This window comes from Girardinichthys multiradiatus, chromosome 22, assembly GCF_021462225.1.
Source record: "Girardinichthys multiradiatus isolate DD_20200921_A chromosome 22, DD_fGirMul_XY1, whole genome shotgun sequence".
Taxonomy (NCBI): domain Eukaryota; kingdom Metazoa; phylum Chordata; class Actinopteri; order Cyprinodontiformes; family Goodeidae; genus Girardinichthys; species Girardinichthys multiradiatus.
This window is the reverse complement of record NC_061814.1, coordinates 37483153-37496206: the sequence shown is the minus strand read 5'-3', so window position 1 is coordinate 37496206 and position 13054 is coordinate 37483153. Positions and strand designations below refer to the sequence as shown.

General features: G+C 40.5%; 2 protein-coding genes across 3 annotated transcripts in view; one reads left to right on the top strand and one right to left on the bottom strand.

The window, feature by feature from the left end:
- Window positions 1-809: 809 nt before the first annotated feature.
- On the bottom strand, window positions 810-12672 carry LOC124858964 (alpha-internexin-like). Of its 2 annotated transcripts, none has more exons than XM_047351311.1 (6): window positions 12549-12672; window positions 7603-7992; window positions 5754-5984; window positions 5117-5644; window positions 3166-3290; window positions 810-2743 (listed from the first exon to the last, which is right to left on the bottom strand). In XM_047351311.1, exons 2-6 carry the CDS (start codon window positions 7894-7896, stop codon window positions 2551-2553), a joined length of 1371 nt encoding a protein of 456 aa, XP_047207267.1. In that variant the 5' UTR covers window positions 7897-7992; window positions 12549-12672; the 3' UTR covers window positions 810-2550. The 2 variants fall into 2 exon arrangements, with proteins under 2 accessions (XP_047207267.1, XP_047207268.1); XM_047351312.1 differs by lacking the exon at window positions 12549-12672 and adding an exon at window positions 8670-8865.
- The window catches only part of sertad2b (SERTA domain containing 2b), a 41076-nt gene continuing 40673 nt past the window's right edge, over window positions 12652-13054 (top strand). Inside the window, exon 1 of the mRNA XM_047351314.1 lies at window positions 12652-12784. The gene's annotated coding sequence lies outside the window, so the exon portion shown is untranslated. The remainder of the gene's footprint in view (window positions 12785-13054) is intronic.

Below are 13054 nucleotides of genomic sequence, written 5' to 3'. Positions count from 1 at the left end.
TAGTTGCTGTACCAGCAGTTGTTTTTTTGTCTGGCTATTGGATATCATAGGACTAAAGTTACCATCCGTTCTTGAAATTGGTTCCTTAAAAGCAAAGTATAAATCTGAACTTTAAGAAATGCCAAATTTTGGTTGGTTTGACAGGGCTGCAGCCTATCATATGCTGTTCTTGTTTTATTTGACGCATGTGGGCTGATGCCAAAGAAGACCAGCAGTAGCATAGGAGGAGATGTAGCAAGGGTTACCTTCTGAGAAAATCATGAAGCCAATCATTGCTTTGCAACAACATGGCCTCACATGCAGGAAACTGGCTAAGAATATTACAGCTGAAAGACCAGCTTTCTCAATCATTAATGACTTTATTGTTAGGAGTTTAACTGCAAGAGGTCATCAGACCATCCAAGAGTGACTGTCAAGCCTCAGGACCATCTCTTCCTGAACAGTGTGATACAGAATCACGTTGCCACCTGTGAAGAACATTGGGACCTGCATTCAAATCCTGCAGGGCATATAGAATGAACAGCAGAAGACTGGTGCAAAAGGGTTTCCTCTAATAAATCCTCCTTGGATTGTTTGGGACAGTCCAGCGAGAAACAAAAATGAGAGCTGAAATTAGAAATGTTTGCTTCCAGCAGTGATGCATCCTGTGGTTGCTTCTCAAAGGGATCAGACTTCCTCCCTCCAGGAGAAACATCTCGAAATTATTTGGTCCAAAACATTTTGGTGATTGATCCAGTTACATCTGTGTAAGGTAAATAATCTGTATGTTAATGTTAGAATATTAAGCAATAAGTTGCACAAGGCAAATATTTGAAAGTAAGATTTCTTTATTTAAATACACCCCTCCACAAGCTGCAGTTTGACTAAAACATCTATAACTACAAATACATGTTGGGATAAATAGTTTGGATTATCAGAAATGTTAAAACTGTTTCAGCTAAAGGTGTGATATCAGTGAATCGGTTATTAATATTAACCTGAAAGCTATAAAACAAGCCAAAATGAATAACAAAGTCCAATAGTCTCAATTTACTGTCTAAACATTGTAAACCTCATCAGTCCTCTGACAGCAATAAAGCAGGAACTGTCCTATTTAGAAATATTGGACCAATTTCTATTTATTTGTACAGTTTAACAAGTTCACATTAAAGTGCATTATTATACAAGTACTATGTTCAGAATCTTTTCTTCAGGTACAATTAATGGGTTTAAAACAAAATACTGTTGATATTAATCCTGATACATACATGTATCTCCTAGACAGCCATTGGCTGAGCGTTTCTTGCGACTAACTGCATTTCCAGTCGTTTATCCTACAGATGTGACAATTGGCTCGGAGCTTACCTGCTGTGCTGTGTTTCTCTCCTAGTTGAAGGAGCTACTACTGCCATTAACTCGTAACTTTTTGTTTAACATAGAAAGCACTCCTGGAACGGTGCTTCTGTGTTTTTTGTGTCGTGGCAGATGGCTGCTCACACTGAGCCTGGTTCTGGTTCTGCTGGAGGTTTCTTCCTGTTAAAAGGTAGTTTTTCCTCTCCACTGTCGCTACATGCATGCTCAGTATGAGGGATTGCTGCAAAGTCAACAACAGATTGCAAGCGACTGTCTACTGTCGCTACGATTTGAATAATAAACTGAACTTGACTGCATTGCTTGATAACTAGGATCCATTGATTTTGAATCTGTAGGATTGGTTTGAATTGACAGTATTTGTTGTGAATTAGTTCTACATAAATAAACTATCTGCTCAGTCCTGTTGTGCATCATGTGGTGCTAAGTTCATGCCAAGTTTTATTCTTTTGGCCTGACGTTGCTCTGAGATTTTGTAAAATGTTAAACTGAGAGTATGGTTCCAGTGTAAAGTTTACACCCATCATGGCCATAAATGCCATTAATATTATGTTATCCAGATTTATTTAAAGCATACAAGGTACCGCCCACTTTTGAAGAAATACGAGGTTGTTTTTTATTATTCCATCCACTTTGTGCAAACCACCAGTACTACTGGGAGTAAAATGGCAGCACAGCATGATGCTGCCACTACCATGCTTGACAGTTTCTGCTGAAGACATTCGGCTCATTCATGTAGGAAGCTGCAAACTTCAGCTGGGTTTGAAAGTGTCTATTTTGAAGCAGGCATCTCTCAGTCAGCACAACCAAACACACAGCAAAACTGGTTTTGTGATGGATAAGGAAGACATTGAATCTTTGAGAATGGCCTTTGAATAGCTCCGACCCCAGCTCTGTCGTAAACGTGTGGGAAATGCTCCAAAGCTGGCTTTGTGCCAAGAAACCAACTAGTTCTGTCAAGACAAATGCTCAAATATCCAACCAGAACTATGCCAGATGCTTGCTGATCGCTACCAAAATGGTGTTCAGATAAAACTGGCTAAGGGACATTAAATAAATTTAGACTTGTGCACCCAATTCTTGTTTTAAAATTGTATAATAATCCTAAATTGTAGCATTCATGCTCATGATTGGGTGTAAACGTTTGACTGGAGCTGTAGATTCAGAGCATATCTGGTCTCCTCGTTCCCCTGAAAGTGTTTAGTTGTTGGAGTTGATGTCTGCCTCTTCTTTGTCCTCGCTGATGTCCTTGAAGCTTTCCTTCTTGGCTCCTCCTTTTTCCCTCTGGCTGCTTTTGTACGATTCAGTCGAGCCTCGAGCTTGGTAGCTGTAGCTGGCAGTGCTGAAGGACACCCCAGAGTTAAAGTGAGTCTCCTCCCCCTCCAGCAGCTTTCTAACAAAATCAAGAGAAACGCATGTTGAGAAAAGAAATGTAGTTGTTGAATCTGCAGATTCGCAACAAAAAGAACAGGAAACATTGATTAAAGTTCCTAAAACTAACTACTTTCATGTAACTTAATGGGTTTAGGTACCAGATGCTTAGCTTGCTGAAAGAGGTCAGGACTTTGACTAGACCATTGCGAGGCCTTCATTGTTATTTTTTAAGTCATTCTGTTGTAGATCTGCTGCTGTGTTTTGGGATTGTTGTACTGCTGGTGCTGTCACCACTGATTGAACATATTGTGTTGTACTAAGCACTGTTTTATAATCTCGAATGACCCACCTGTCATTGTTGAAGAGTTTTAAAACTGAATAAAGTCATTTTCCTTGTTTTTCAGCTGAGGTAAAGAAAACAACATTTCTTTGAATTATCACCTGTAAGCAGCTATCTCGATATCCAGGGCCATCTTGACGTTGAGGAGGTCTTGGTACTCCCTCAGGTGCTGAGCCATCTCTCCCTTCAGGTTCCTCAGCTCGGTATCCAGGTGGTTAATCGTATCCTGTCGCGAATGACAGAGTAGTTAAATCTTTTTCACATTGGTTAATTTCCACTTCATTCCATGGTGTCGATATTTTTAAAGGGCCTCCTGTAAGGTATCTTGCAAAAGTATTCACTCCCCTTGAACTGTTTTCCTTTTTTCATGTTACAACCACAGGTCCTCATGTATTTTATTGGGATTTTATGTGATAGACCAACGCCACACAAAGTAGTGCTCAGTCATGTTGGATGGAAAGCATCTGTTAGCATCATTTTTAAGGTCTTGCCATACATTCTCAATTGGATTTAGGCCTGGTCTTTGACTAGGCCACTCTAACACATAAATATAATTGCATGTAAACTATTCCATTGTAGCTCTAGTTATATGTTTAGGGTCATTGTCCTCCCAACTCTCAGCTCTTTTGCAGCCTCTTAACAGGTTTTCCTTCAGGACTGTCCTGCATTTAGCTCCATCCAACTTCCCATCAACTATGGCCCTGCTGAAGAAGAGCATGATGGTGGGATAACCATGTTTTACAGTGAAAGGGTGTGATCAAGGTGATGAGGAATGCTTATTTTCTTCCGTAACATAATAAATTTTGCATGTAGGCCAAAGAAGTTCGGTCTCTTCTGACCAGAGTACCTTATTCTACATAAAAGGCTTGTGGCAAAATGCAAATGCTCTCCATGCCCAGGTGGACATCCGTGCTTTGGTAGGTTTGTGGTTGTGCAGTTGTGCCATATACCAAGATTAAAGGTTGCCTTTGATTTCACTTTGAGGTATCCAAGTAAAGGTGACTGAGTACAAATGCACGCCACACCTTTCAGATTTTTATTTACAAAAAAGGCTACAAACCTTGCTCCTTCCTCTTCACAGTTATACATTACTTTGTGATAGTCGCACACTGTAAAGAAAATAAAATTAAGGGGGTAATAATACTTCTGCAAGAAAGTACAACTGTTAACAGGTAGAGTTATGTGATACTTTTAAGCAGCCTTAGAGTTTATTAAAGGATTTCCTTTTTGTCTCCACAGACTTCCAGGCTTAACGTGTCCCTCTTTTAGGAAGCCAGTGAAGGCCAAATGGCTTTTCCATATATAGCAGGTCGGAGATTAATCCAATAGACATGAAGCGTCACTTCAGTCGTTGCACACGCCTACAAAGACACAAGGATTGAGTCTTGACCTCACGGCTCAGATGCATTCATCTCAGCTCAAATCATTAATAGTAATAACTAATAGGTAAGGAGAGTACTTCTGGGTACTGGCGACCTGTTCAGGTGTACCCCACCTCCCGTAGACTGCTGGAGATAGGCACCAGCTCCCCTGTGACCCAGTATGGAAGAAGCGGGTATAGAAAATGGATGGATGGTACTTCTAGGTTCTTCACGTGTGTCTTCTTCCTTCCTTCCTGCCTTGTTTCTGCCGTCCTTCCTTTTACCCTTCCTTCTATGTGTCCTTGCTTCCTTCCTTGTGCCTTTTCTTCCTCCCTGCCTGCCCTCCTTCCTTCCTTGTGTTCTTCGTTAGCCGCTTAAAATTTCCTTCCTCCCTTTCTCATGTCTATTCGGCCTTCCTTCCTGCCTGCCTTCTTTCCTCCGTCCTTCCTTCCTTCTTCTAGTTTTTTGTTTGTCCATTTTGACATTTAAGCCACAACATTACAGTAAACTTTAGTATTTTTTTAATGAAAATTAAAGGCAGAGAACTCTGGGAAGTTGAGTTTGAAAAAGTTTTGAAGTTTTAACAAGAAACGTGTAGTAACCATGTTAGGTACTTTTAACAAAATCCACATGTTGAAGGAATAATGACCAAATTATGTTGAGAAGGCTGAGAGAAACTCGAAATACTTGCTTGCATGGCTGTGACCTCAGCGTTTTGTGTGTCCTCCATCTCGGTAACCTGTCTCTCCAGAGACTCGTTGGCACCCCTCAGGGTCTCTATCTCGACAGTCTTGGACTGCAGCTGCCTCCTGAACTCGTTGATCTCCTCCCTGCTGGTCCTCATGGCCTCGTTGCTCCTGGTGGCCTGCTCGCTAAGGCTTGCATACTTGCTCTTGTACCACTCCTCTGCTGACTGCAGGTTTTTGGAGGCGATGGACTCGTACTGGCTGCGGATCTCCTTTAGAGCCGAGGTAAGGTCAGGTTTGGCGAGCTCGAGCTCCACGGAGACCTGCTGCGCCTCCATCATATTACTCAGCTCCTCCATTTCCTCTTCATGCACCTTCTTCAGGAAAGAGATTTCATCCATTAGCGACTCCACACGCCTCTCTAGGTCCAAGCGGACAGCTGCTGCATCATCCACATCCTTCCTGAAAGACCTCAGGGTCTGCTCAGCTTCCTCACGTGCAATCACCTCCTCATCATACTTCACACTGAGCTTCTGATATCCAAAGCAGTGCCAGACAGAACACAAAGACAATTTGCAATTTGTAATTTCTGTGCTGGGTTAAATTTACATGAGACAGAATAGAAACGTCATCTAGAATTACCTGCAGCTCGTCCTCCATGTTGTTCTTCTCGATCAGGATACGGTCCTTGTCCCTGTTCAGCTCGTCCAGCTGGGAGCGCAGGTCTCTCATCTCCTGCTGGTAGAGAAGACCGATGCGGGAGGGCTCACCGTGTTTCTGCCGAAGGCTCAACAGCTCTGTCTCCAGAACTTTATTCTGCTGCTCTAGAAGCCGGACTTTATCAATGAACATGGCGAAGCGGTCATTCAGACCCTGCACCGAGAAACAAGCACTTCTTTACAATCAAATATTCTTTCTCTAATCAACTACAACACATCTTCAAATGCAGTGATTGTGTTTGGATTGAGATGATATTAAATGAACTCTGCGCCTACAGAAACAGGAACTGATGTGGAGACAAAGAACGTTACAGGAACACATTAACTCGCTTTGCCAGGAAACTAAACAAGACTGGATTACTGAGCCTAATGTATCTCTGGGGACATTCTTAGACACTGTAAGCTAAACTTTTGGACTGACTGTGACCAGCTTCTGAACAGCTTTGCAGTGACTGAATAAAGTAAGGACATACAGTCATGGGGAAAAAAGGTTTCAATGGCTCCAAAAATAATAATTCATCAACTTTATCAGAGTTGTTCATTTAAAAGAAAATTTGGTCCACTTTTTTTGTAATGTTACTTCAGCTCATTGAGATGTGCAGACATTTGTTCTGAACAGCTCTCTGAAGGTCCCACCATAGCATATCAAACAGATTGAGCTCTGGACTTTGACTAGGCCGTTGCTAAGCCTTTCTTATTTTCTTTTGCAGCCATTCTGTTGTGGATCTGATGCTGTGTTTGGGATAATTATCCTGTTGAATTCCCAGCCCTGACAGAGAACCTCATTTTGACTCTTCCTCACCTAGGAATACAGAGAAGTTCATGTTTGACTCAATGAGAGCAAAATGCCCAGGTAGCATAGTTCCAAAACAAGCCCAAATCATCACCCCTCCACTGCTGTGCTTGACAGTTGGTATGAAATGTTTGTGCTGGTATGCAAGATTTGACTTTCTCAAAACATGATGCTGTGCTTCTCTAAGCTCATTGCTATTGTCTTTCTACTTTGGCATTTTGTTAACACACATCTGGATGCTCCAGACAGCAAAGGGGTGGCATTTGATTAGCAGCACCTTGTAGCTACTTTCCAAACTAAATGCTGTGGAAGCAGCAAGGGTGCACTTAGTTAACCCATGACAGTACTGACACTATAAAGACATGAGCGGTGGGTTTTGCATTAAATGTTGAAATACTCTAAAGTCAGAGGAAAGTACGCCATTGATTAATATTATTATGAAAGACAACAATATGGAGAATCAAAAGTGGCAAATTACCACACTTATTAACTCATAAGAAGATTTATTTAAATGTTTATTTACCAAATTTGGAAATAAATACACTAATAATTGATCAAATATACTGTATTTATTTTATTGTGTGTGGTAGTTTCACGACAAACACTGAAACAACTCTGTAAATTAATATAATGTATTCACATAGTGAATACACATTTTAATGATATAATTGTGGCACATATGTTTAATTATACATGTAATAAATAATTAGTGTATTTATTTTCAAATATAATAAATTGATGATACAGTAAAATCGTTTTTATGATATAAATCTTCCACATTAATCGATTTATAGCAAAGTAACATCTTAGAAGGCTGAGATTGAGTTCTAACACGTTTGTCAGAATCCTAATGAGAAATATAATTGTTTTGAATGCCAAAGGTGCTTTTCAGAAATAAAATGCCCCACACTGAGGCCCATTTCAGAATATTCACCAAACTGCTGCATTTTTAGATGAGTTTCCAACCCTTTGGTTTTACCTGCATCTGCTCCTTCTCGTTGGTTCTGATCACTTTGAATTCGTTGTTGACCACCGAGGTTTGGCTTAAATCCAGTGAACCGGCCGGTACCAGCGAGAAAGGAGCGGAGGACCGTCCGAGCCGTCTGTACAGGCCCACGGAGGATGCGCCGTGGTGGGGGGCAGCCACAGCCCTGAACCCTGGGCTGGTCCGAGGAGCCGCGCTGCCCATGCCGGAGGCTGAGGTGGGGAACCTGGGAGAATTTCCGAAAATCTTGCGGTAAGATGACACGGTGTAGCGGTCTCCGAAGCTCATCCTTGACGTGACTCTGAAGTAAAACTGGCAGACTTAAGGAGCTTTGAAAGGGTTTAGAGGGCAGCGGGTGGAGCCAAGCCATTTACTCACCTCACCCTGTGAAGGAGAACAATACATATTTGGATTCAATTTGGATTTATTCTTTTTATATGTTTCATACTTTGACTTCTATAACTCATTTTAATAGGTCCCTTACAGTATAAAACTTTTCATTATTGTATCCCCTTAAAACCACAAACTGGATTTTTATTGAGGCTATAAGTAAGACCAACACAAAGTAGCGCATAACTGCAATGTTGAAGGAAAGGGATGCATGGTTTTTGTGGTATGTATTTGTATTCAGTCCCCCTTTACTCTAACACCCCCAAATAAGATCCAGTGCAAACACTTGTCTTTCGAAGAGTCCACCTTTGTGTAATTTAATCTCTGTATAAATGCAGCTGTTCCATGAACACCTCAGAGGGTCATTAGAGAACCTTAGTAAACAAACAGCATCATGACCAAGGAACACAGCAAGGAGAATCCTGTGGAATAGAAAACTACTGCATAATCCAAGCTTTGAACGTCTCACAGAGAACTGTTCAATCCATCTTCTGAATGTGGGAAGAGTATGGCACGATTGCAAGAAGTCTGTGTTTACACTAGAGGTGTAGAGGAGCAGCAGAGATCCACAGGTCAGGTAGAAGAATCTGTCAACAGGTCACCTATTAGTCATATACTCCACAAATCTGCTCATTGTGTAAAGAAAGCCATTAAACGTCTTGTCTCATTACCACAATACATGTAGGGGACACAGCAAACATGTGGAAGAAGGTGCCCATGTCATGGTGAAACATGGTGATGGCAGCATCATGATGTAGGAGGCTGTTCATCAGCAGAGGCAGGAACCTGGTCAAAGTTGATGGGAAGATGGATGGAGATAAATACAGGAAAATCCTGGGAAAAAAAAACACTTGTTAGAGGCTGCAAAGGATTTGAGACTGGGTTGGACGTTCACATTTCAGCAGAACAATGACCCTAACTTTTTAAAGGGATAAAGTCAGATGCCAAACAACTACTTCAAGTGGTGAATGCTAAGTTTTCATCATGACTGCTTACTAATAAATCATAAGAAACAAAACCACCCAGGAAAAAATATTTTCCTTTGACGAGTCAGCATTTGATCATTGGTTAAATATGCGGTTATTTTCTGAATAATCCTGTTACTATATTATATCTCAAAACTTATATAACTTTCATCGAGACAAATACGTTATTAGGACATAATTTGTATGAGAAGCTGCTATCTCATAAAACCTGGTAAATTATGTATTGAACAAGACTTTAATTTATATTCCTCTTTGCAAACAACAATATAGATTCAGTAGACTATAATCTACAAAATAAATTAAAACTTTTAAATGAGGAACTATAATACTTAAATAATTTTTTTTCTTTCCTTCTCTCCTTGTGTTTTGCCGAGTTATATTTTAATGAACTGATGATAATTAACCCGTGTTGCAGCGTAGATCACGTGTAGTGTTCGTCCTTTGCCACACGAGGGCGCAGCAGGACAAAACTTGTTTAGGTGAGAATAAGAGATGAAGTAATGCAACGTATCCTTAGATAATTCAGCTATGAAAGGCATGGAGAATAAAAATAAGACAACTGTGGTGCTAAAGCGGGAACTTTGATAAGGTTTAGCCAGATCAACATAATCACTGAGTTTTTAAACCTCCCAGAGACAATAAATGTATCTGAACAGAACAGTTCGTGAGGAACTTCTGCTGCAGTTGCCATGGCCAACACTAGGGGGCAGAGTAAATCAAAAGATGCCCGATCCAGCAGCAATACAAATGAAGAAATATAATAAAACGATAAAAACTTTTTCGAGCTGTATGTTTAGTTATACTCTAAATAAATAAACAATGAAATCCCTAACTTTGCGGGCGAACATTTTTACATATTTTCTCAGTTTCTAGTTTTTGTTGATATTCACTAAAAAAAAAAAAAAAAAAAATCACATAAAGTAAATTGACATTCAGTCACCACACGATTCGAGTGTTTTGTTTTTGGGCAACTTCAATGAAATTTAAATACAACAAGTGGCTGCACAAGTTTGAATGTTTCATAAATTTCCTATTCACACAGATTCAAAATGAACCATGACCAACTTTCTGGCTTAATATCTGAACATTTGACTGCTCTTGAGAATTGGTAGAATTGATTTAAACTTGTTATTTTTCTTGGTGCAGGCCAGACTTTTAAATTTACTCTACATTTTTAATGGGGTAGAGTTCGGGGCTTTGAGAGGACCAGAAGCTAGAACATTCAGCCGTGTCCAAGTTTCAGCCAGCTGCTGATTTGAGTTAAGGCATTAGGTTGTTTTCCTCCTTAGCCCCACAGCATAATGCTGCCATCACCGTGCTTAATAGTTGGTAAACCCTTCTTAGGTCTAATCTTTGACCCCTCCAAACATTCTTCTCAATGCTGTAGCCCAGCTGCTCAACCTTTGGCTCATTTGACCAAAAAGCACTCTTCCAGAAGAATTCCGATAGTTTTGTTTAGCAGTTTTGTAGCAATTTTAGCAATTTAATGTGTTGTTAGTCGTTTCTTGTGTTTTAAAATGAAACCGTCACATTTATTACTCATTTTCTCTATAGGGGTGCCCCCATCTTCTACACACACACACACTCACACACACAGAGGAACTGTGTGGAGGGGTTGCGTGACGGCTCACCACTGTTCACGCTTCCGCACAGCCGCTGTTGGCTGCCCCCGCCGTCTGTAGGCGGGACACGATACTCTGAGTCAGCTGTGACACACCGCACGACACGCCTGTCACAGCGTGACGAGCTGATGCGTTCAGGTACAGTAGGAATAATACTTGTGCTGAGTGTTGTGTGCGCGTGTGTGTGTCCCAAACGGCTTTAACAAATATGGGTTTCACATGTTTATTGGGGAGACGCCGGTACATTTTTAATTGCATAAAACAATCTTATTGTTATGAGTAGCCAAGGTTCTTTAAAAGCGGTACTGCGCAGCAAAGCATATGTCTCAAACAGGTATCAGATATTTTTAGTTACTGCATTTATAGAACCAAAAGGGCAGCAGCTTTTGGTTTTGTTTCTTTTAGAATTTTTATTTGTAAAAACAAAACAAAAAAAGCGAGTTTGTTGGTGCATCTCTAGTAGCTATGCATAATTATCACTTCATACATTACATTTAAAGTAATTGGCTAATAAACTGTTATTGTACGTTTTCCCACTTTAATCCCCAATTGTAAAGCTTTATCAACATTCACTTCCTTCATTATTCTGAGGCAACACTATTACAAGTTAAATTTGGCATCAATTCTGACATGTTATCATCAAACCACCAGAAGAAACCACGTGTGGAGGAAGTTGCTCTGGTCAGATTAAACCAAAATGCGGCTGTTTTGACCTACTTGCAAAAATTAAACCGTCAATCACACTGCTCGCAGCAACCCCATGGTGAAACATGGTGGTGGCAGTATCATGTTCTAGGGAGGCTTTTTTTCAGCAGTTGATGGAAAGATAGAGGGAGCTAAAACATAGGACAATCTTGAAGGACAACCTTTTAGATCCAGCAAAAGACCAAAGACAGCGAGAACAACAGTAGAATTCACTTGGGAATCTGAGGTAGGACTTGTAAAGTGGTTTTCACAGTAACTCTCCATCCAATCTGACTGAACTTGAGGTATTTTGCAAAGAAGAATGGTGAAAAATATGACTCTTTATGTGCAAAGCTGGCAGAGACTGCAGCTGTAATTGCAGCAAAGGGGGTTCTAGAAAGGAAGCTGAATACAAATTCATGCCACAAAAACAACCATTGATTGTTTTCCATCTTCACTATTGTGGAATACTTTGTGTTGATCTATCAGATTAAATCCTACATTAAAATTTGTGGTTGAAGTGTGATAAAATGTTAAAACGTTCCAGAGGTTTCCCATTTTGCATGGCATTGTATTTTTAAACATGGCTACTTTATCAAAAGTGCTGTAAATAACATGCAAATCATGTGAAGTGAACTCAGTTAATATACAATATCGGTCAAAAGTTTTAGAACGCCTTTATCACTTAATGGGTCTCTTTATTTTCATGATTATTTAAATGGTAGATTCTCACCAGAGACAACAAACCTGTGAATGAACACACATGGAATTATGTAGTAAACAAAAAGTGGAAAATAACTCTAAACATTTTCATATTTTAGATTTTTACAAAATAGCCACCCTTTGCTTTAATGATTGCTTTGCTCTCTTATTATTCTCTCCAAGAGCTTCATGAGGTGGGCACCTAAAATGGTTTTCCAAAAAGAGTCTTGAAAGAACTTCCCAGACGTTCATTGAGAGACGGCTAAAGGTTAATATGTCAGTCCTCACAGCAAAGGCCGGCTACTTTAAGGATTCTAAAATATAACATATTTTAAGTTATTTTAAAATGTTTGGTTTTCTACATAACTGCATGTGTGTTCATTCACTGTTTTAATGCCTTTATTGAGGATCTACGTACAATGTAAATAGTCATAAACATAAAAAAAAAAACAATTAAATGAGAAAGGCGTTTTTGACCAGCAGTGTATATTAGGTGAGTCTTTGGCACTTGAATAATTGTAAGTCCCCCCCAAGAGTATATTCTGTTCAGGGCTACTGTTTCCTGCTGGTTTCCTGGTCCCTGAACGCATCACCAGACTGGCTGATCTTTACAGGACTTCGCCTTGGCTGGATGACTGGTTGGGGCTGTCCACAGTGGGCTTTGGTTCTGCAGGTTAAACAGCCACCAGACCTCTCGGCGCTGGACAGAGTGGACTTTCTCCCCTAGCAGATTTTGTTTTTCACCTCTCTGGTCCTTCTTGGTCACCGTGCTGGACGTGTCTCCCACGGAGGGTGAGTGTCTCAAACTCTGGTGTCTGAGGGATTCCTGCTGTGTCTCACTGTCACTGTGGGTCATTTCCGTGTCCAAACAATCTGTTTTCCCCGATAAAGTATCTGTTTGGTGTTCTACATGGGATACGTGTTGACTGTCTCTATCAGCCGAGTGGAAAAGCGTTGCGTGGAATTCCCGTTACGTAGCTGCGACGGGTCAAATCCAGCGTGGCGCGGAATGTGCGCCAGAAAAATCAAGCGGAATTTATTCACCAGATAGAGCTACAACAG